This window comes from Phaethon lepturus, unplaced genomic scaffold, assembly GCF_000687285.1.
Source record: "Phaethon lepturus isolate BGI_N335 unplaced genomic scaffold, ASM68728v1 scaffold18817, whole genome shotgun sequence".
In the NCBI taxonomy this organism is placed as follows: domain Eukaryota; kingdom Metazoa; phylum Chordata; class Aves; order Phaethontiformes; family Phaethontidae; genus Phaethon; species Phaethon lepturus.
The window spans coordinates 33408-58188 of record NW_010554261.1 but is presented as its reverse complement, the minus strand read 5'-3'; the positions used below and the strand labels follow the sequence as shown (position 1 = coordinate 58188).

At 39.0% G+C, this 24781-nt stretch overlaps 1 protein-coding gene across 1 annotated transcript in view; it reads right to left on the bottom strand.

Annotated features, from left to right (window-relative positions):
* LOC104624437 (protein-methionine sulfoxide oxidase MICAL3-like) overlaps positions 1-24781 on the bottom strand; it is a 107182-nt gene that overhangs the window by 61947 nt on the left and 20454 nt on the right. The window contains 3 exon segments of the mRNA XM_010291802.1: positions 4289-4376; positions 5532-5620; positions 8587-8773. Of these exon segments, the coding sequence (XP_010290104.1) occupies positions 4289-4376; positions 5532-5620; positions 8587-8773 (364 nt within the window).

Genomic DNA, 24781 nt, shown 5'->3' with positions numbered 1-24781 from the left:
CCCTGAAAACACTTAAGGCACACCCATAGAGGGATTTTTAACTTTTCATATTGCATGCCTATATCACATAGACTATTTTTTTTTTTTGTGATTTTAAAGCAGGAGACCTAATGTCCCTGAAAATTTGCATTTTTCAGTTTTGCATAGTATGGCTTATATTTGGCTTCTTAAATCTTTCACAGGTCAAATAACTACCGCAAAGATCTCATGACTTGCTTTTTACTGCTGTACGCTTTGAGTTTCCCTAGCAGGTCTTTCCTTTACGAACTCCCTATTGCCGATAGGGACAGAAATGTATTGCTGTAAGAACACAAGCCTGAAATGGGCAACATCTTACAACAAAACACCACTGGCTGAAGTCACCCCAGGGAGCATTGTCATAAAGCTGATCGGGGTGAAGACTGTTCCAAGTCCATCTGTCAATAAAGAGCTGAAAGTTCAGAAATATGTTCTTACAGACCTTTAGAACAAACAGAAAAATAGCATTTGCATTAAAAGCACATTAAAACCATATAAAGTATTGTAAATAATATTCAAAAAAATTCAAGACACAGCAGTTACAGATTATCAAAGGGAGAGACAGTTGAAAAGCAAAGGTTTTTTTTCTCTTGGCAATAGCAGCAATTTTGGCACAAAGGCAAACGCAGAAGATAGAGAAAAACAGGCAGACAGGGTACAGAGAAAGGTTACAGAATCTACTGGACCAAAAGCATAGTAACAGCTTTCCCCAACTTCCCTTCCCCAGAGAGAATGGCATCCATCACTCAAAAGCTTGTTGCCACTTCCCAAACTGAAGGGTTGATCTATATTGCAGGATCCAGTTCGACTATATCTCCCTGGGAACATCCCTTGTAATCACCACCTAAGATGCTATGCAGGCTCTCTGGCAAACCAGGCAAAACCTTCACAAGAAGGGTGATTCTAGTTGACTGCTAAAAAACGCCCTCAACTTGCTTATCACACATTGTGCCCTGCAACTGTCATCATTACAATACAAGGGACAGACAAAATACATTAAATGCCAGCTAAGAGCGTGGCCACCCAGTGAGGGACTGACATCTGTAGCAAAGTTAATAGAAGCCAACCAGGTTAATAACACATCCCAAGTGCTTGTTGTGACCAATCTTACCTCAGCTGATCAAACCTTCTGAGTGTTATTTTGTGATTGAGTATTTTTCAAGTATTAAGCTGGCTAAAAAAGAAGAGGCCAGATTTGGTGGCATAGTAAAAGAGGCAGTGAGTGTAGGGGGAGAACCCATGCAATTTACATCCATTTGGGATTCCATGGCAACTAAAAAGCAGGCCTTGCACTGAACAAGTGCTTTGCTGACTCAGGGCTGAATTTAACTTAGAGGTATACCATTTAAGAACAGCAGGTTTTTTCTCTTATACATTCTTTAACTGATGTTTCTGCTGTACACCTTCCTTTTGCCTTCTAACCTATCTTTACATCTCCATCAAATATCAAACCTGTGCATTTTACACTTTTTTTTTTTTTTTTTTTTACTTAATCATTTTAGAGGCAACTTAGACTCCACATCAAGATCTACCGCACTATGGAGGACTGCCTCAGACCTCAGGGTCTGAAATTGCTATTGTCAAATTCCAGTTGGTGCACTTGCCTTAATGGAGGTCAAACATTTTGAGATGTATGACCTGTATGAGATGAGTCTACCAGATGGGTGAAATGGAGCCTTGGAAACAGAGCTCTGCCTCTATCTCCATTTCAGACAGGTTTTTTTCTTGAGGTATTTGTCTACTCTACAGTGAAAGCAGAATGTCTATAGTCTCTTAAACAATTTAATAAATTGCAAGAAAGTATATATACAGATAGTTCAAAGTCAGGAGTTATACTGAGATGTAGTCTTACAGACTCCTTTTGATTATTTAGGAATAATATTCTATTCTTCTACTGTATTATCAAGCTTGGTAATTCAAAAGGGGGTGGGGGTTTTTTGGTTTTTTTTTCTCAGACCATACGCAACCACAAATATATGACAGGTTTCCTGACCTATGTATCCAGCAAGAACATGAACTAGAGGTAGTTACCTACAGGACATGACTGTACGCCAACAAAGAACTGACCTGCCTTGAATGACACTGTAGCTTGCTTTTAAGGTACATTGCATTTAGCCTCCTCCTGCTTCGTAACCATTGTTAAGCCAGTAGTCTAAAGGTCTCCTTAGAACCTACTTCACAAAGAAAACAAAGTTTCAGCCACTAACGGCATTTTTCTAGCAGAAAGGGGGAGAACGGCAGAGGCACTGTTCACTCTTCTACCATTAAATGTACTTCTGTCATGCACACACAAGAATGCACCACAACACGCTGCGTTAAAGATGACTTAGCCTGACCCAACTAAGCTATGTTCTAATGTACTTTGGGCACTGCAAGTGGCAAAGCTTTATAAGGTCCAAAAGCTTTAAGAACAATGATACAGTTACACACTGCTTTCGAAAAGCAGAAAGCAAACAAAAGGAGCCCTAGATTTCAAGTTCTGCCATTTGATAAAATGGTGTCTGTTCTGTTTTATGCCTCTGGAAATACTACAGTTCTGCTACAGGATTGTGCCACCACTACATAAAGAGAGATGGAAACATCTTTATAGACGTTTATAGCAAATCATGGCCTATTGCTTGCTCTACTTAGTGACCACTTTACTGAATGCTCATTTATAAAAGATAAAATTAAATTTGGTCAGTTGGAAGGACTAAATCAGAGGAAGGAGACTTTCTGTCAGCAATTGCTTTGATAAACTAATTGAGATATATAGCTAAACTCTCCTTCTTCCACTTCTCATCATCGACAGCTTCACTCTGTAAACTACATTATTCTCACATCAGATGCCTTATGCTCCAAGAAATATTTTTTCCATTCATCTTAAAGGATATACTCCAGCTAAAAAAATACAGTATCTTCACTTTTAGAGAAAGCAATTTTAAGTTTATCCAGTTACACAAAAAATGCCATAGTTACCCCATCTGTCCACAGCATTTTGCAAATATCATTCTTCCATTTTCCCTTTCCTCCATTTTGCCATATGGAAATTCCACGCAAACAAAAGAGGAAAACATGAAAGTGACTACACTTCAAGAATCAACTGCACACACTAAGAATAAATTTCTGTTGGATTGCATTCAGTTGCAATCTTAGAAACACTTGTAAAAATAATACATAAAGTCAAAGAAAAGCATGATCTTTATTTGCCTGCCTGTTGTTAAGGCCTTTTCTCAGCTAGCACTGAGAAAACATTCTTTTCTCAAAGTGTTGCTCTAAGTATGTTCTCTCTCTCAAGGCATCTGATTTAGTTTATCCATAGTGTTCTGGAACAAACACTAGGAATCAAATCTTCTCCTTTGACATCACTACATGAGCACTTAGGGGGTGGGCAAACGAGCATTTGTAGCACAGACACTTCTCCCATGTTAGAAGGCATTCGAATTTCAAGTTAAAAGGCAAAACTACTTCACAGTAAGACAGACACACACCACCTCATCCCCAAGGCCATGGCTAGGAGCAGCACAGATTCTGGCAGTGAGGGAAGAGCACCATGACCTGCCAGCACCAGGAAATTCAAGGGGTTTACGGAATTCGATCCCATTAACTGTCAGAGACACCCGGAATTCCAAAGGAGACACAATCCAGAGATAATGGGATCTTTCCCATTCAAGTACCAGATTAATGAAGAGAAGCTTGGGAGAACAAGAAACCACACCCAGAATTCAGGCAAACACAGAAATCCAGTTTGAGAGTTATTCCAGTGCGTCAGAAGAACTTTTAAATTAACTTCACTAACACTGAGCTGCATGTATTACAGACCAGGGATCTTTATCTGGGCCCACTCAGAGGAGTCCTTCAGCTGAGCATCTGTGTTTTCCTGGAATTCTTTCAGATAACGTCCTTGAAAGGACTGAGAACATCTAGGCCCCAAAGCCACAGTGCAAAATAATATATATTGAGACTTTCACATAATGCACAAAATTCACACAGCACCCCAAAATCACACAAATTATACAGCTCATAAAGTTGGGTCACATTAATTCTTACTGGTCAGCAGGCTGCCCACAGAATTCCCCTAGGATCTGCACAAGAACTTCTGACTGGACATAGAGAAAGGGAACCCCAAAAGCCATCAGCTGACACATGAAAAAGGAGTCCAAAGGGTTCTGGGCTACCTGGTGCCCAATCGAGGAAACTGTGCTTTGCAGGCGCTGGCTTGCCACCCTAACTCTGTCAAAGAGGCCGAGAGAGTACTGCACCACCCTGCTAAAGAAGGAAGCGGAGCTACCTGGGGCCCTCTCTGCCGAGGCGGAGATGGTATTTGCCCGTCCACTTCCATCACTTGCCATGGAGTCCTGCAGAGGTCCTTTGGTGTCCTGTAAGAATGTAGGAAAATGAAATTCATATTAAAATTGAAAATGCCTCAGCAACACTCTTTTTTTTCATGTGAGGCTACATGTACTGAACACATTGAACTAGGAAAACATCCCTCTTGCAGCTAAGATACCCCCTAATCATCACATAAGGCAAGTTCTAAACTAAGTATGTTCCTTCTCAATTTATAGCTTTATTAAAGCTCTGAAAAAACAAGCTGGGTTTCCAAGAAAGTCAAAGCAGTAAGATCCCTGAAGTATGCTCATCTGGGAAATAAAACAAGTACCATTTTTAGTCTTTATTTTTGGCAGGAAGTATGGCACAAGTATTGGGATGTTTCCCTTATCCTTCCAAAAAGAAGGAGCACAGCTTCAGCTTGTACTAATAAAACCTGAGAAACAGGCAGAAAGACAAGCACCACCACTAAAACAAAGGAAAATATAATTTAAGGGGGAAGGACAGTTTGTAGCATGCAAGCTTAAGAGAACTTGTTAAGACACTACTGTATAGTTTGCTCAGACAGAGTATGCAAAAATACTGAAAAGGGGGGTTGAGGAGACAAATTTAGTGCCTGGGATTGTACTGACAAAAGCTGGGAGACTTTTCTGTATTACACAGTGGGTCTTGAGCCTATATTTAAAGCAGAAATGCTTCCATTACGATAGTATAGGAAAAGGGATATCCATTCCTTCCACACAGGTTCCCATAACAAACAGAAAACATTCAGAAATGAAGGCAGGTCTTCTTCACAGCCTATGCAAGTGGGGCAGAACTTCACATTTCAAAAGGAAATGCAAATAATTTGTTTCATCTTAAGAAAAACCATGGAGCGACAAAACCAAAACTGGTAACATAAATCATTTTGTCTCTGCATAGACTGAATAAGTATTTCAGCTGACAAGAAAACAAATAAAAATCCTGTTCTGAATGGGACAGCACATTATTTTATAGTGAGAACCATGAAAAAAGAGAAGTGGTAATTAAAGGAACTGCTTTTAAATAAAATTTCTAGAACTGCAAGATGTCATGACATAAAAAAGCAACTCGATGCACTCTGAATTTTTCTACTTTCTGAAAAAAACCCAGCACATTTACTTTTTCATTGTTAAGAATCAGAACCTATTAACATGACATGTTAGATGAAAGTAATGAGTTACCTTTCCTGACAGAGGACCCACTGCTGGCCTCTTCCTTTGAGCATAACCAGAGAGTCGGTAACAGTAGTGAGGTTTACAGTAGAATTTACCTGCAGATAAAACACGAATGATGGTCAGCAATCAGAACACAGCAGTTTAGCACAATATATATGTCCACCTCACTGCAATTTATTTTCTGCTGCCGTTCCCATTGCTCCATCTAGTTTATTCACTATACACGGAGGAAAACACTATCTGAAGTTTTAACTCCAGCCCTCCTTTCTCCCCCTCCTAACAAGCCTCCTTTCCATTGGGTGCCTGACAGCCATTTAGCTTAAAATCCTATCAAACACCAAAGCAAAGCTGTGAGGCTTGTGTGGTATCACATGCTAACAATGCGGCAGTGTGTGAGGAACAAAGAAATCATCACATGAAAAGCTGGCAGAAGCACTTTTGGAAAAAGCAAGAATGAATACAACCAGCAGAGGAGAGTGGGAGAGGACAGTGTTAACTCCCAAAGAACCATCTCTAAAAATACACAGTGGCTACTTGTGGAAAGGACAATCAACCAATGATTCGTTTTCACAATTAAGACCTTTTGTGATATTACTGGTTTAGTAACACCCCTGAAGTCTACATGGGTTTTTCACTGGTATCTGAACACTGTCAGGAAGTCAAAGCAGCACTAGTAATACCATAATACAAATAATAATAATAGCAGCAAATGGATGGCACATAATGTCTTCTGGTGTACTGTTGTCAGTGTATCCGGCTTCGTATATGCAGCCCATAGCATCCTCTACTGCTATCCCATTCCTACAACTTTGCTAATGCATTTCAAACCTATATTCTGACCTTTACCCCTTCCTCTCGTTTTTCTGAGCTGGTGTTTGCACAGTGCTTTGTATGGAAAAGTGACAAACCCTATCTTTTGAGAAGTCTCTGCTTAAATAAACGTTTCTGACTATTCATTCTTTCCAAAAACTGCTCTTTCAAATTGTCTGAAGACAGTAACAACAGAAAAGCTCTTTAACATAAAAATTCTCAGACTTCGAAGCCTAAAACCAGACACTGACTGTAGAACACTGCAGAATGCTCATCAGTGCAAACAGCTAGATGAATAGAAACAATACATGTATGGCTTCATGATTTTTCCTTCTCAAAGAAAACTCAGAATGAAATATAAGCTAAATTTTCACAATTATTATATTAGATGGGATACCACGTATTTCTGTTTGGCTATATCTGCTTCATACACACACACAACTGTTAGGCATGTGATACCATTTCAGAATCAATACTATAAGCGTGCTGAAACTCCGAGCTTTGTGTTTGCTTCATTGAGGACTATCTGGTCATGAATGCATACATAAGCTTGCTGGTAGAGGGAATCACTAAATCTGGTGGCAAAAACTGTTTCAGCCCATACAGCTGACAGAGCAGCTCAGTTTGTTATTGCTAATCATATAATCAGAATATTCAGTTACTTGTCAATGCCCAAAATAACAGCAGTGCTCAAAAAAATGATTTTTCCCCAACTTTGATTACTGACGAAGCTTTTCCTTTTAGATATTGATTTCAAAATTGTCATTGGCCCCTTTAAACTTGCATGCCAAGTCTGCTGACCTTCCAAGTTAATAATGGGGTTTCTATTCCTTACTCAGAGACGGGTTTGATGATTCCAAGCGCCTCAACTCTTGGCGACCAAGCAAGTCCATTACTTAAAGTCATTACATAATGCATCATTGATAATAATTTTCGTTCTTTTTGCCCCTTAAGCCTAGATGGTGCTTCCATGGCCATTATTCTACCCAGTATATGCAAAAAGACTCTTCCTAGCTACACGCAGTAGGTGCCTATCAATTTTATAACATTTCAATCTTCAGTAGAATATTCCAGAGTGTCATCCTGTGGCATATCCATTTATAATTTTTACTTCATCTTTGTGTCAACGAATGGGGAAAACTGTGGAACTAACACTTCTTTCCCGTTATTTTGGTTTCTACACTGCCCTGTCTGGACCAGAATCCTTTCCACCTAATCTCTCACTAGTTTCAAATCATTTTGCACATACTTTCCTATTGAGGTAGGAGTAAAGATAAATGGCAGTTGTGGAAGAAAATAAAGGCATACCTGTTCATATAAATAAAGGCTTGTCTGAGATGTTTTCTCATATTTTGTCTTCAGAAAACATGAAATTTCTGTCAATCACTGCTCAAGCAAAGAATGCAACACATTGCTACTCTTAGGATGAGATTACTTTCCACAAGTGATGTGTGATGTCAAATCATTACTTTCAATATGCACACTGTTGATAAATCAAGTTTCATCTGCTGCCATATTGTCTCATTTCTCGGACTTGTAAGATGTATCTGAAGCTTCACTTAATTCTTAGCATGTTAGATTCTGTTAACTGAGTCATCAGCAAGTTTTGTAATCATATTCCTTCCTCAGACTATCAGATACAGAAAAGTCATTACTGAATCTTCAGTAACTACTTCAACATTTTCTCTCTCTACTTATATTTATACTCAACTTCGATGCTCCATTTTTCACTACGTAAACAGAACTTAGTTTGTAATAAGCTATTATCACAGCCCCTGATTATAAAGTTCCCATTTTAGTACATCTAAAATAAACATACAGAGCCTGACAGTTGTCATGTCTTCAAGAAAAAGCTGGCTTCATTTGCCTCCGACGTGTTATTTCTCTTAAGTGATATTAAACACTAAGGAGTTTCCTTACTTGACAGTACCGAAATAAGAATAAAAGGCCTAGCCTTCAAACTCAGCCCCAAAATCCTTTTAAAGCCCCCAACTACTATTTATTTCTTTGCATTCTAGCAGCTGTTATTATGTTAAATTAATTCCTAACAGCTCAGTTATTTTGCTGTTAGCATGATCAAGCCACAGGAAATCCATATAGTTTCAACAGTTTGAGAGATGGTGTCTCTGAAATGGAAGTTACTCGCTTCCCTAACTCACTGCATAATTTTTAAGCAAAGAGCAAGCTGAAATCACTGCATGGACTTCCAGGACAGTTAAAAGAATTCTGACAAAAAGGCAATTTCTCTTACCATCTTCAATATCATAGGCGTAAGATGACAAGCGCAGAGTCGTCGCACAGTATTCACACTTGAAGCAACTGCGGTGGAAGAACTTGCCTTCAGCACTCAGCCTTTCCATCACATAGACTCGCTTTCGGCAGAAGTAACAGACATCACTGCCTCCCAGGTTTTGGGGGAACTCCTTTTTGAGCGAGCCCTAGACAGAAATAGGCATGGCTAAATTTGTGTGTGTTCAGCCTCACCAAGACTGCATGGCCATATTTTCTTCTCATTTATGTGGATACAGTCTGGATGCTACAGTCTTTCACACATGGATGCTGCAGTTCTGGGACACAATTTACAGGCTTAACCAGGACATCAAAAACTAACCTTACTGTCCAGGGAAGAAGGTCCTAGGATGCCATGCCTACATATGGCAGGAGTAAAACAAGCTCTGGATGGAAGAGTGGACACCAGTACTATTAATGATGACCTTGAAATAAATGACTGTAGGAGTCATACGGTGGAAAGCCAAAACCATTAGAAATCCCTCAAACAGCAATTCTTAGACCTACATTATCAAAATCAGTATCTCCTCCAAAAAACAATAAAGCAGAAGTAGCTCCAGTGGATCAAACACATCTTCATAAATACGACAAGCAGTTTCTCAAATGTTTATGTACAACTCTTGGATGCTGAGATTAGATTAAAACATTTTGCAAGGAAAATGAGGACAAGAGTGAGGGCAGGTGGACAAAGGGACATGAAGTCTTTCACAAAGCTAAGACAGATTCCATCAGTGGTAGTAACAACTGGACACTCACAATACTTCAGATCTACAGTACATCTAATCACAAACACACATCATCTTTTGTACATTGTCTTACCAGTTCCTTCTTGTCTAGAAGGGTTTTGGGTTGCTCTTTCCTTTGAAGCTGATTGGCTATCTGCTCAGCCAATGAGCTCACTCCGCCTGTGTACATCTTTATATACTTCTACCAGATGGATGGAATAAAACAATAGGGCAGTGAGAAAAGAAAAGGGAAAAAAAATGTAAAAAAATGACTAAAATTATAATAGGTTAGGTGGTGAAAAGGTGCAGAGAGGACAAATCATGCCAAGACAGTGGACAATATGAAGTGACAAGTAGTAATAGCAAAGCTAGTGTCATCAGAAATCACCAGTCCAGGATCAACTGTAACAGCGGAAAAGAAGGCTTGCATTTTGCATTCTCTAAGTGTTCTAGAAATACTACAATGATGAAGAAAGCAGATCTTATATTTACTTGTGGGGTATTTTGCACCTGGAAACCTGAGCACAGACAATTCTCAAAGATGAGGCCAAATACAGGTTAAGATTTTAGGTTCCAGGTAAAATTGGTATCAGAAACAAAGATCTTTTAGAAGACACATTACATAGTCTAATGCAAGATGCTGATCACAACAGCATATTTATATGTTTAGCAACTGGAATTCATTTATGGAGTTCCTTAATTAAGGAACTCACAGTGATTCAAAAAGATTAATTCTTCCAATGCTATAAAATATACAGATGTTTATATGGAAAAATATGCAAGAGCCTCATCCAATGCATTCAAGCCATACCTGCATACATCTGGAACATATATTTGTTCAACTGTGAACACGGCTTTATGACTAAGCTTTTCCCTATCATGGGTATTGACTGACTCCATAACTTCAGATACCTAAAAACCCCCCACTATTCCAAGAAATCTAGGCAGGTTGGCTGTTACCTTAGATGGTACAAAATGACTGCAAGCCAAGTTCAGTCACTGCAGTAGCGGAGGAAGTGTTTTTCACAGGACATACTTACAACGGTTGGCAATAATTACATGGTTAAGACAATTATGTGGTTATATCTCTGTTAGCCCAATCACACTGCAAACGGCATGTATTTGACTTAGAGCAGCAAGGAGCACACCAAGCAATTTTTCTTTTCCAGACTAAGCATTATGAATGTTCCTAGATGGAGTCTCCTCGGCAATGAAGGATCATCAGAGAGACTCTCCAGCTTCTGGCAAGTGTAAAATACCAAGGATAACAGTATTCTGAAGGAAAGGACTAAAGTTGTATCTCAAAACTTTACTCACATACCAGAATTTGTTTGAAGCACATTAGTTATTTCCTACAGCTAATAAAACAGCATAAATTTTGTATGTGTTATTAGCCTTTTAGGAATGTTTAAGACCTTCACATGTTCAGACATGAGAATAGCAGGAAGCATCACAAAAACTGAAATTCACCACAGAATGGGAGGTACTTTGAGGAAAAAGATTTTGAAAATGGAGTGCTCAGCTATCAGAGATTACCACTGCTACCACTGAAGTCCTAATTCCTTAAGCTCTGTGCCAGTGCAGTAATGAAGGTTTATTTCTGTGCCAGAAAGACCTTATACCTGTCTACTGATTCCAGCCCAAAATGCAGAGCACTCACAGTATTTATATATGCAAGAAATAACACATGATTTGTCTTCCAAAATTTTCCAGGTTCCATATTCCTCCTCAGCTAACGTGTGCACACACATGTGGGCAGAGTTGCCTTTGAATGTGACACATAATATCTTGTCAAATATTACATTTAAAATGGTGCCCACCGGAAAAAATTTTCTTCCTTTCATTCAACATTGACCTTTAACTGGCAACCATAACCATCTGGCCAAGAGTTTTCCATTTTCCTCAAAAAAAACAGAAACCTTTGAGGCTTTTTAAGTTTTCTTAAAAGATAGTTCAAGTTTTTCCATGGGAAAATTTTTCTTTTAGGTGAACCAGGTTTCCACTGAACAAGTTTTGATTTGAAACCTTCATCCAGCCTCAACTGCAAATGCCTCAGGATCTTTAAATTTCTACCAGCACGTATGACGTTCCATGCTTAAAATGTGACTATGCTAATCTTAACTCACAATACCTTGGACTATTTGGTGTGGGAAATTTAGTTACTGAATTTTTGATTTAGGATTCTGTGTTTCTGATTTGTTTTGCTTTTTTCCTATACATCACATCTGGCCTAATACTGGGTCTTAAATGAAGCATTTTCTCTTTCCTCCAGTGGGCAAAAGCCTCCAAGATATGTAAACATTCTGCAATATTTTCAAGAGCGGGCAAAGGTCCAGCTTAGGTCAAATCAAGTTCCTGGTGTTTACGTATGAAAACTGCAACTAGTTCAAATTCTCTGTGATTTTTCAGAAAGCCAAAGTACTTTCTATTTCATACTGTCCGTTAAACATATATGCACAAATGCATTCTGTAGTTTGGCCCAAGACCTCAACAAAAGCAGTAAGCAAAACAAGAAAGCTTAACTGCAAAGCCAGAAGGACTATCAGTGTTCAGAAAAACTGATTTGAAAGTGAGATGTACCACAAGCTTTTCATTTACACCAAACGTTAAATATATATAGTTTCAAACTGCTTTATGGCTGACAGTAACCAAGCTATGCCACAGCTTGCCTCTGGCTTCTCCTTTGTGCATGAATATGCACAGACACTGCATTCTGCAGGTGAAGCATTGCAAGCCTAGCCATCTCTTGTGGTGTGTCCTCGGCTGGTGGGACCAGGGTGCAGCAAGCGAACACAGCTGAGTGCACCTTGCAATGCTCAGGCTAATGCTACCTGTCGAAGAGAGTCAGATGAAGGTGAAGAAGGGCGATTAGAAGAACGGAGGCTAAGGGAGAGCTCCCACTGGTCAACAAAGAATCGTCGAGACGGTTCAGTCTCAGGCTAAAAAATAAAATGAAAATCAAAACAATCACACATGGCTACAGAGGGAAGAGAGCAGAAAATAAAAAACATCAGGCCCTTCTGCCCACCATAAAAAAAAAAAATCATAAAGACTCTTGTACGAAAACTTAGACAAAAATGTCCAGTGTATCTTCATTTTCTCCCTAGTGAGGCAGAGTAAGTTATTCTTAATTTTCTCTTTGTTAGGTTTAAGTTATTTAGGACCATTTGGAAGCAGTTACCTGCTTCCACAGATGTCCAACCTCCTGTAACCTAACCAGCTAAGCCACTGGCAATGATTCTAAATCAATTTCCTCTGCTCCTCCTGGATATCCCATTGTTCTATATTACTGGCCCAAGGCACTAGATTGTATTTCAGGCCCTGTAAGATCTCTTCTATATTTTAACTATATAAACCAACAGCCTGCTCTCCTTGGGGATGGAAAAGAAAGAAGTTAACTTGTATGCACTGCCAGTAATTAGCAGCAAATTTCCAACCCAAAATTTACTGTAAGCACATTTGAAACATCACACTAAAAAGAATGAAACAATATAAACCGAACTGCTGTTCTTGCTTATCAAATGCAAACAATAAATCCCAAACTGAGAATTTGCATCCTTCTGAAATGGGTTCCTCACAGGAGAATGCAAAATTTTGCCTTCCAACATACCCCTCTCATTATCTCTATGGCTTATCTCACAAGAAATACTTCACCTAAATAGGAAAAAAACGATAGTTGGAAGTATCAGACCAATAGTGCTGGTAGAAACTATGCATTCCTAGAACTTATAATCTGGAAAGAAAAATTATACATATTTCCAAATATTTGACACTCTTTTACAATAAAATTAAGTTTTCCATTATAAAAAGAAAAAATAAATGTCATGTAGCTGCATGACCCTGAAAATAGCTATTTCTAGCCACTTACAATAGCCTAGCCTCAAGATTAAATCTACTGGACAAAATGCAAAACAGCTTGACTTTCACAATTTCCCGAATTTAAAGAAATACAACTGTTTACTTTATGCACAGATTTTCTATATGTAGAATCATCAACATTTAATCAAATTTCTTTTCCAAGAATGTCTGTCTTTGCTAAGCTTTCATTCTCTTACTACTCTTTTTCTTGTTTTCTTCCCTTAAATTCCACATCATAATCTATCATTGCCTGCAGTGTTCCAACATCTGTTTCCTTTTTTCCTCTCTGCCCTACCCACTTTATCCTTTCCTCTACTTTGTGTTCTCCATCTCCCCTATATTTTCTCTCCTCCTTAATTCTGCACTATACAGGAATTAGATAATTTCAAAAATAATTTCTATCTTTGCATTGTAATGCTGTTACTTTTCCACCCTCAAAAGGAGCTTAAAAGTGCCAGAGAGCAACACAAAATGAGCAAGGAGCAAGATGTTTTGGTCTAGATGCTCATTTCTGTATAATCATTTCAACTGAGTAAGGAAATGCCCATGAGCATGCTGTCCTTGGATCATGCCTGAGATCTTTGGTTGTGTCACCCATTAACAAAGAGATGTTAGTATGTTTAAATTAGTCTCCTTACCCAGTCTTTCATGGGTTTTTTCTCTGTCCCCAAATTCTGCCTTAAATGCAGTTCACTCTTCCTTCCTGAAGAACAGCTTTACTGACTTCAATTATCAGCAAAGACAGCATTCCCAAAAGAACGGCAATGGAAAGTGACCTAAATTTTACAAACTTCCTTTTGACATGGCTTGGAAGAGTTATGCCCACCAGCAAAAGTTCTGGGACTGTTTATACTCCAGACCAAGAAGAGAGCTTGATTTTGGATGGTTAACTCAAAATAGTAAGTTATGAAAAAAATCACTTCTGTAGATGGTGTTTTCCAAAAATCACTCTCCAGTTTGCTAAATGCTGTTGAAGATAACTGAAAACAGGGATAGGGGCAAGCAACTAGAAACTAAAGAAACCACTGTTCAAACTGGCATGCTCCCATGTGCCAAAAATGACACATTGGAGAGAAAATGAAGCACAAAACCAAACCAAAAGTGTTCACTGGAATCAAAGAAAATCTGCACAAGCTGCCAACTCTACTGTTGGAAATAAGTATACAGGAAGTATGGACACAAAAGTAGTACTTCAGAGCCAGGAACTGTGCTTGGAAAATGCAAATGTTCTTGCTTCCAGAAGCAAGTAAAATTTGTGAGCAACTGACTGGTAAACGGCCACTGTGAGATGATTTGGTCTGGAGTGCAGCTGGTTTGCAGCATGTACTCTGAAGCTTGGAGACCATTTTTTACCTTATTATATCGTGTTTTGAGAAACAGAAACATTGCCATTCATCAAATAAGGAGACAGCTAAGAACTGGCAAGTAGGATAAAAATACTACACAAAATAGACTTGTGTCTTTAAACGCATGACTGTACAGCAATGGTCATGGTATATTACTGAATTCTTCTACCCCTCTGACCCGAGATGTCACCGGTACCCAGAATCCCACACTGATACAAGGGCTCCAGATCGGCAGGGCTGTAGTCACCTGATGCCTCACTGCAGGTTTGGACTCCAGGAGGGCAGCCAGATGACATGCCCTTTGCTCAACATTCTCAGGCACTTGGTCATCAGAAAATAAACGAGGAGATCTCTGTGAGATGAGGAAGGAGGAAGTAAACAAACCAGCAAAAAAGCCCCAAAAGGAATAGACACCGAAACACCAGACAAAAGGTATGAAATTCACATGCAGAACAGTAAGAGGAGCTCCCATGTGAAGACTGGTTTTATTTCCAATAAATGGAAATTATTTATTTCCAACATCTACTGTTCTAACAAAATGTTAAGTTTTGACCCTCGAGGCCAAGAAAACAGTTGAATTAGTCATTACTCACAACTCTCCTACCTAGGATTGCTGCAGCCAAAACCAAACAAGCGTGTGGCCTCTCTCTCTGGCATTACCATAAAAAAAAAAAGGTGGTTTTATCATGCACAAAGGAGCTTATTTGACAACTTATTTCACCATAGTTCTTGATTCTCAAGGATTTCCTTTACATATCTAAACCTGTACATGCTTGTGTTTCTCAGATTTTGTGCACAGAAACTTTTTTTTTTTTTTTTAGTATAACATACTTCAGTTCTCATAAAGAATGAGTTCATCTCCACTGGTATATGAAAAGTGAATACTTTACTTGCCAAAGAGATGTTTAATGAGACTGACTGGCTGAAACAAAGCACGGCACAATAAAACTATCACAAAAGTTGCTAGTTTTACTTCTGCAGCTTCACTGCCCTACTTGTTCTTACTGCACTGTCATATCAACACATCCCAGGCACAATACTTGACACCTCTGCTATTCTGGTCTTTCATATCAATCTTCTTAGAGCATTGTGTGATATACTTAGTGACACAAAAAAAAAAAGACCTGGCTTGTGGCCCTCCTGTACAGGATGGGAAGTAGCACCTGCAATATTACACACACTTCAGCTCATTTGTTTGTGGAGTTCAAAAGTAAATGGACCAGAAACCACAAACATGTGCAAGAAGAAATCTCAGGCTTGATCTGTCAAGAATGCCAGGGTGCTGCTACGTATTGCTAACTGTCCTTCAAAGCAGAACAGAAAATTGGGTTGACACCCAATTTACGTGAAACACTTTTCCCATTCAGATGCATTAATAATACTCTTTCTACTTTCAGCTGCTTTCAGTTTCACCTACTCCTTCCTACTAGATCATTTTCACTAAAACTAAGGCCTATCATAGAGATGTGGGCTTCTGTGTCACTGAAGACACATGCTTATTCATTTTCTACTGCCTGTCAGAAAACATTTGGCCCACAAGAGTCTTTTGTTAGAACACATTCTGAAAGTTGCAACAGTTTCATAGCTGGCTACCGCTTATGACTTAATTCATTCAAAGCCTTTACTGGTATGTCAATTAATTTGTCAATGTGAATTTAAATCAACAAATTCTTCTGAGTGCCTATCTTTTCTTATCCCATGCTTCTGTATAATACTGAAATATTTAGACAGACTATTGAATATTCCATTGTTAAGAAGGCTTCAAAGTCTCTACACTAAATAATGCCTCATCATTCTTCCTTTTACTTTGGCCTGTAGGAGGCAAGATGGAATGCCAGTTGTTTAACCATCCAGAAAGCAAGCAGTGGAAACAATGCAACCATGTTCGCATGAATTAGAACAAAACATAACTCTTCTTGTTCTGCGACAGCCACAACATATTTCAATTAAAAAGGTGCAAGAGAAAAAGAAGAATGAGACGAGCTTAAGTGCTAGATCCATGGCAAAATAAAAAGCATACAGCAAACTATTGCTAAAGGTTTGTTATGCATTTATGTGGGTATCACACAGAAAATCGCTCCTAATTGACTCTCAGCAGTTCCAGCGTGTTGACAGCAGCATTAGGATAAGTGTGTTTCACTACCCAATACATTTGCTCTCTGTATTACACACATCCACCACAGCCTTGTGTCATCAGCATCCATGCCATTTGTTCATGCTCTTTACCCTTTCCTGTCTGGGACTCTGCTCCCCAAGATAGTCGACACCAGGTTCCCTGTTTCTCTGCAGGCAAAAATTATGAGCTTAGTAACAACCACAAACCAACCTCCTAGTCAAAACACACTTCATCTGATTTTTCTTATGATGCAGGCAGAAAAGAGGCCATAATGATAGCAGAACAGTTTATGAAGAAGAATATTCTAAAACTGGCAATAATAACTTGGATCCTGTAGAGAAATTTTTATAAAACAGTCCGTATATATCCATACTAGGTCAGTAAACCACAATATAGTACCACAATGTAATGAAATTAGTATGATAAAGATGGTAAGACACACAATATAACTCATACTGTGACGTTAGATCAAAGGAAGGAAATGGAAAGTTTAAAAGAAGTGGCAAAATGAATGCATTAGAAGCACAGAGGTACAGGTTTTAAAAGACATCAGTGTAACAAGGACATAGATCCATCTGAATTGCTATGAGACCTGGGCCAAGACAATTTCAGGAAAAGAAATCATTCCTAAGGAAGAAAGAATGTCTCCAAAAGCAGACTGCTCTCAATTGAGTCTAACAGATCAGATCTGTAGCACAGGGGGTAAAAATTCCTCAGAGTTAAAAGGAGGGAGCCAATTTTTTTTTTTTATTATTATTTGCTTGAGCAAGAAGACATGCAAAAAAAGTTTCCTACAGGACACAATGTAGAAAATGGTCAAAGTACACTTGGACCCAGCAGTGGTTTGCTCTCATGACTGAACTAGGCAATCAAAAAGACACAAGACAAACACACACTTGGAGAAGCTAGCTATGGAGGGAAAACACAGAGCTATGGGGTCCTTAGTGACTGAAAGCCAGTTTCTCTATATGGAAAATTAATTCCATGCCATAGATTAAAAAGTAAAAGTCAGCATTTAACTGCCTTAGTTTCTCTATCTGTAAGCTTGGGGAAAACCCTTCTTCTCTCATAAAACGTATCTGTCAAAATTTTCAAAGGTTGTCAACAAGAGGAAGGCAGCTAGCCATCACATCATCTGATAATATTATACTCAATTCAGTTTAAATGCAGGTTTTGCTAATGAAAAGGGCTTTCCCCACCCATTCTACCCAGGTGTCCATTCCTGTATCCTTTCTTGCACTGTGCTGTCCACAACATGCCAGAAAACTAACCACCTTTTTGTTAGGACTGTTTTAAATCAGATCAGTAAGCAGAGCTGGTCTATCTTGCAGATGCAGACACCAGAGAGGCGGCGGAGAATATGTGCTCCAGAGACTGACAATAATTAGACCAGATTAAATGCAACACGTAACAAAACTGAGAAATCACAGCAAATAAGGCAAGTCAAACTTTATGTCCAAGAATAAGTCTTGTCTACTCTGCTAAAAGGTAACATGCTTTTACAGAGTTTATAGGCATATAAGTGTTCCACAAAGAAACATTTTCCACCTATGGGGAAATTTATTTGTACAATTCCTATTTAAAGTTATGGGAGGTTTAAGGAATTGCAGCTGCCTTTTTATCATGTCAAGGTTAGGATTGATCAGGGAGGAGTGGCATTTATTACTGCAGTAGAAAAATGAAACAAAAATTTTAAAAAGATACATCTCAAAGAAGCACAATGACCATGTGCAACAAGACACAAACATTAAAGAATTTCAGGTAATATTTAACTAGAAGGACAACACACACATGTGCACAAACATCTGGATGTACATTTATACACTCTGTTCAGAACAGCTCTCACTGCTCCAAATTCAAACTCAGACAGACTGAACACAAACTCTTGTGAGACAAAGGCTTGGGTGTGTTTCCATTGGGGGAAACAAAAAGACCACACTGGACATGTGCAGGCCACTACAATGCTCTAAAAAGGCACTTCATACAAGTAATCCTGAAAGAGTTTCATGAATACAAGGGCAAATTTTCATTCTCACTTTTTAAATGAAGAGTAGAGATGGAGAGAAGTTGCATTTTTTTTCCCTGCACTACTCAAACATTTAATTTCTATTTTGCTGCAACTCAAAACTGGAAAAGGCTACTGTAAGTCCAAATTACCCTAACAGTAAAATCTCTGAGTCTCTAGTGCATCAGAAAATCATCATAGTCATACTTCTGGTGAGCTAACGCCAACCTGTGTTTCTAATCTAAGAGGCTGAAGAAGCCCTATCACTGTCTGAAAAAAGAAAATTGGAAATGCTTTTGTAAATGGGATATCTGGTAACTGATCTAGTCACTTGTACAAGCAGTAAGGAAGACAGAGGGACAGAGCATGCAGAAGGAATCACCTGCTGCCTGGGATACGGTGGAGAGGAAGGTGGAGTGGAAGAAGAGAGCATGATCACTTTTTTGGGGCACGTCCGAGAACGTTCCTTATTCCTCAGCTTTTTTTAAAACAGAAAAAGGAAAAAAAAAAAATCGTAATATTGGTAGAAAAGACATAACATTACCATTGGCTTTAGTGAGACAGGCCAGAACACGTGAACTAAGAGACTGTGATCCTAAGCTCACACCTCTCACAAATGACCTAAAGCCACATTTTATCTGAAGCCAAAAGACCAAAGTTTTTCACCCATAGCCACACGACCATATGTGCATTTCACAGATACATCTAGGGACAGCCAACATTTACTTATATCAATCAGTTGAGTCTCTGACTTAAGGTCTTACTATCAGTGAAAGGTACAACTAGGAACTCTCCATAGCAGAGCTGAACTGCTCTCATGAAAAATTACTTATTGCTGTGCCATGCAATGTTGAAAGATATCCATCCTGTTGACCTAATTACTGTTACTTACAGTTCATTAACAATACAACCCAAGTCACAGTGTTCTGTTCTCAGCTTCAGATCCCTCCTCCTTAACTTACAGATACTGAACCATCTCAGGCAAGTTAAACTGTACTTTGCTGTTCTACTAGAACAGAAAAACAGCTGGTTTATAGCTAAAATGTAGCCATATCTAAGAGATTACACAATGCACATACATGTTCTCATTTTAATATGCTAGAAAACATGCCCTTCTAGTTCTGTACCTCATTACTATGTACAGTCTTGTCTCCTCCATTTTCTTGATTATTAATGTGTCTTCTGCCTGATTTTTCCTTTTCTTTTGAGTTCTCACCAGAATATATCTGGAAATTGTTGCACTGTGAAAAAAAAATGCTGCGTATCCAAAGCCACAGTCAGACAGCCTCCAAACAAACAGCATGCTGTTTAAAGATATTACAGATGTTCCTTACGGCCCTTACAGCTGAGCTGGCACTAACATCTGCTTGGGTGTTCTCTTCCCTTTCAGCAAAAAAAAAAAAATAAAATAATCAACTCTTCTAATTCAAACAGATGCTACATGCAGCTTAAACTAAAGCACATGACTTTGCACTGAAGTGGATGAGGAACATTTAGATGCTGTTTTAAAAGGCTCAGCTGTGAAGTCACTAGTTTCTAGCTGAAAGGATGATAATATTTTCAACCACTACAGATGTTCATGGACTTTCTTCTGACCATGGCCAAGTTTGCATTTCAAATTTCAACATTTTCATAAACTTGTGTATTTTTCCATGGCAGATTTCAGAATATAACATTGTACAGGTATTTGAAGTACAAGTTCCATCCTCCAGTAGGACTCTCTGTCTTTGAGCATGCAAAGACAAAGATGGTTATAGGAAAGAGGAAAGATGTCAGAAAGATTGCAGAAATCATTGGTGTTGTCAGTTCTCTTCTGTTAAGATTTCAGCTCCTGCTGCCTATGGTGATCTGTTAGTCATTGGATATCTTCAAAAACCACAGTTTCAACAGAATTACTGAAGAGTTTGTACTGCTGCACCTTTATCACACTTCAGGGGACCATCTCAAAAGAATAAGCATCAGACCTCCAGAGGCAGAAAAGATTTGCACCAAAAGACATGTGATCTCCATCTTACAAGCATCTTTGCACACATCAGTGATTTAAGCTTATGTATGACACATATCTCATTGGTGTTAGGAGATCTATGAAACTATAATAGAAAACTGCTGAAGGCTGTAAGCTCAGAGTCTAGAAAGCCAGAACAAAATTCAGTTTAAAAGGCTCGTCTCCCATTCCATACCCAGAGTCAGATCCTCTTCTGGATAGACCACATGGCTTTTCAACGGCTTCAATGTCCCTGGTGAGATGCTCTTTCCCAAAAGCAGCCAAAATGGCTTGGAAAGCAATAGAACCCACCATGGAAGATGTTTTTATAAAGTAGACGTTCATTTGAGGAGATTAACCACCACACCATGAAACACAATCCATTTTCGGGTGAGATACTACCATCACATAACAAATTACACACATTTCCACTGTGCACTTACACTTAACAGTTATTAACACTTAACTTCATTCATTAGTAGCTGCTGATAGGGTGCTCACGATAGCACAAACCCAATTTTGACAACACAGATCAACATTCTCAAAGCGTAGCTCAATTACAAGCAAACTTTGTAATCCATTTCATGAGGAAAATGCAGGCCACAGAATGCTGCAAGCAGTAGATTGGTGAGGTTTTTAACCTGCTTGATCTGTTGACAGTTTTGCCTTTCCAAGGGAGCACTAAAGGTCTTGCAACGAAAGTAAAAACTGCTTCAGAGCAGATTCTGCCAGGACTTCACGCCTTCCAGGAATCCTGTCTTAGCAAGCCACCCCTACCCCACCTGTACAGCAGACACAGAGACAGTCTGCCTTACAAACTCATTGTAACTGCTGGCCTCGTAACTCTTAACTCCAGGGAAAAGCAAGATTCTAAACTTAAACTGATATGCAAGTCCAGCTCAGGAATTCCACCTGACAAACACTGACAGGCAATAGCTCAAGGCAGGTGTAAATTTTCCATCAAAACTGGGGGTCCAACCCAGACCATATCCTTCACAACTGTGTGGTTTCTCCCCTGCAACCACTCTTATGTTTATGCAGTTTTCAAGACACGGGACCAAGTCAATCAAACACAAGACACAAAACTTTCCTTCTCCCAAAGACCCCCGAGGACCGCAACTTCATTCTGCCTTACTGGCAAGAACATTAGAGAACTTGTGGTTTCCCTGAATAACTTTGTCCCTTCAGGAACTGCTTTGCTCCTCTTCAAAGGACTCTTCAGTAGAAGCTATTTGCTATGTGATATACCTTATATGCAGTCACTAACAGAAGTTTCTTCTCATAAACTGACACCTGTGCAAACAAGACAACCCTTTCCCATTGCTTCATGAACAGCTTTTTCCACTAAACATACAGCCCCCCTAAAGAGCTTGTCGGGAGCAAACCTAATCCTTTACAGTATCTCCAGTAACATGTACTGGTACCCTGCATCAACTCCACTGCTGGTAATCTGTGGTCCAGGAAATAGCTTTGTAATTAGACTACCCAGTGTCACAGTAGAAAGCCGTTTCAGTACTGTAGTAACACAAGAGTCTCACAGCTATCAGATTCTGCATGCCTGAGCAACTAGAATTAGGAATCTCAGCAGCCAGCTGAAGCACTGCTTCGGCAACAGCTTCCTGCAGGATGGATTTCTGTCCAAGCTTGGCAAAGCTGCCTGCTTGGCTCAGTCGATGGCCTCTGATCAGTCAAGAATAAATGATTCTATGTAAGCCCATAGCTTTTCAATGAAGACAACTGATGTTTTTCATTTCCCCAGGCAAGTAATAAGGAACCTTTGGAATAGGGACTGTATCAATTCTTTCTTTGATCTTACTGTATCCTGCAGATTTATTAATTCTCCATTTCAATTGTTAGATGAAAAGCACTGCAAAATCCATCATGAAACTTGGACCCAAGAACCAACCATCTTCTGTTGACACCATAAAACCTATCAAGGAAAGATCATCTCCAGCTGTAATCCTGAGAGGGAAATCACCCACACATGGCAATCAATGTCAGTGTTGAATAAAACAATGTAAGTCCTCTGAAAAGAGGTGAAAGATTTTTTCAGAGATCTCCCCTACATTGTTGCCTATATGGAGATGCTATCAGTGTTGAGGGAGACCAGAAGGATTTTTTTTCTCTCCCTTCCTCCCGGGCTTTTTTTTTTTTTTTTTTTTTTTAATTAAATCATGTAGTACAAGCTAAAATAAGAACAAAAATAACAACAAAAACCTGATTTCTGGTGAAGAGAAAATCTTCACCATAAAAGCAGGAAACAAAAGTTTGTCCTTTTTTTGACCAATTACAAAAGGATGACAGTAAGAACTTCAGTGTTTCACCATAAAGGCATAATTATAAAGCCTTCATAAAGTTTCGATAGCAGGTTCAAATGCAAATCTCAAGGCTGCAGGGATGTGATCTTCTCCAAGTGCTGAAACACAATTCTTCATCCTTCTGAACTGAGATAAACTGGACTGCACTGGTTGTCTTCCCTTTTTTGGGGGAGAGGGGGTTACATAAGCACTGCTCATCCACTGACTTAATATTGTACAGCTGTATTATGCTCTTCTGCATCAGTTCTATGGGTTCTCCCCCTTTACCTGGGAAGTAGTCTTAAAAAATGAAATTTGCCTTAATCATGGATGATGTGTATCCACCTGAAAGTGCTCATTAGCCTATAAAGAAGGTTTCGATGAGACAGAATGTAGAAGAAAAAACACTGAGTCAGGAAACCTAAACATAATGTTGACATATTTTTAAGACTCTCTCGGCCGTCCTGCTGACAACAATTCCCGTGGTTTAGGTCTTCTTCCTTGGAGAGAAATCTTCTAGATCGTGGCACTGGTCATGACATGCAGCACTAATCGTGCTGAATGCCTTGAACATGAAGTTCACCTTGAATGCATAAACATGCAGAGCAGTGAATTTCCATACTAGTGTTGTCATCTTCTTCCTCTTGACTCCAAAGTATGCTCTGATTAAACTTCAAATAAAAAGCAGCAGATGTTTCACCAAATTTTGGCTGCCAGAAAAATCTCTCTCGGCACTCTCAGAAACATGAGGAGGCTATTTGCACAGGGAAACAACGGAAGCAGAGGAAGCCAATGAGATAAGTATCCCTATCTACCTGAAAAGACTGTCACAAGCCTTACTTTTGAAAGCACACTGCTGAAAGAAAAACACTGGCAATTAAACTGGGCCAAAACATACAAGAGAAAATAAAATTTGGTACCTGCTCATATTTTCTGCTCTTGATCCCTATTCTGACCCCCTCTGTGGCATAGAACCTAAAATTTACTTAATACAGGAATCTGCAATGCAATGAACGTGAGAAATTGTCAAGGACAGCTACATTTGTCATAGAGAAAAAGAAACCACAAAAAGTCTCCTGTAACTGCAGAACATGTAAGATTTCACATGTGAGTAGCAAAACTGATAACTGATCTTACTATTTATACCAAAGAAGAGCTTTAATATCATAGATGGCATGACACATTTAACCTCATTGCTTAATTGCTTACATATTATCAATTTTTTTTTACAGAAAAATCTAGAAATACTCTGAATGATAAAATGACTACACTATGTTACATCTGTAGGCAAGGTTTCTGCTGGAACACCCACGGAAGCCCTGGGAAGTTAAAACTAGCATCAGAGGGAAGGGAAAATTTGACTGAGTCCTTTTGAAACATTAAACCATGCATTATTACCAAAAACAGATGTTGATTTTATTCATTAAAAGTTAAATTATTTAAAATAATGGACTCACACAAGGTGCTAGAAAAGGACCGGTTTAAAAACAGGACTGTGATAGCTAGTGTTGGGTGCAAGCAATGCATTATCAGTTTCTTTACCTGTTTCCACTGGGGTATGGGAGCAAGACGGCCCTGCTCTCGTCTGCTGGATGGTTGGTTGTGAACACGTTCTTGATTTCATTAAAAGTTAAATTATTTAAAATAATGGACTCACACAAGGTGCTAGAAAAGGACCGGTTTAAAAACAGGACTGTGATAGCTAGTGTTGGGTGCAAGCAATGCATTATCAGTTTCTTTACCTGTTTCCACTGGGGTATGGGAGCAAGACGGCCCTGCTCTCGTCTGCTGGATGGTTGGTTGTGAACACGTTCTTGATAAGGCAG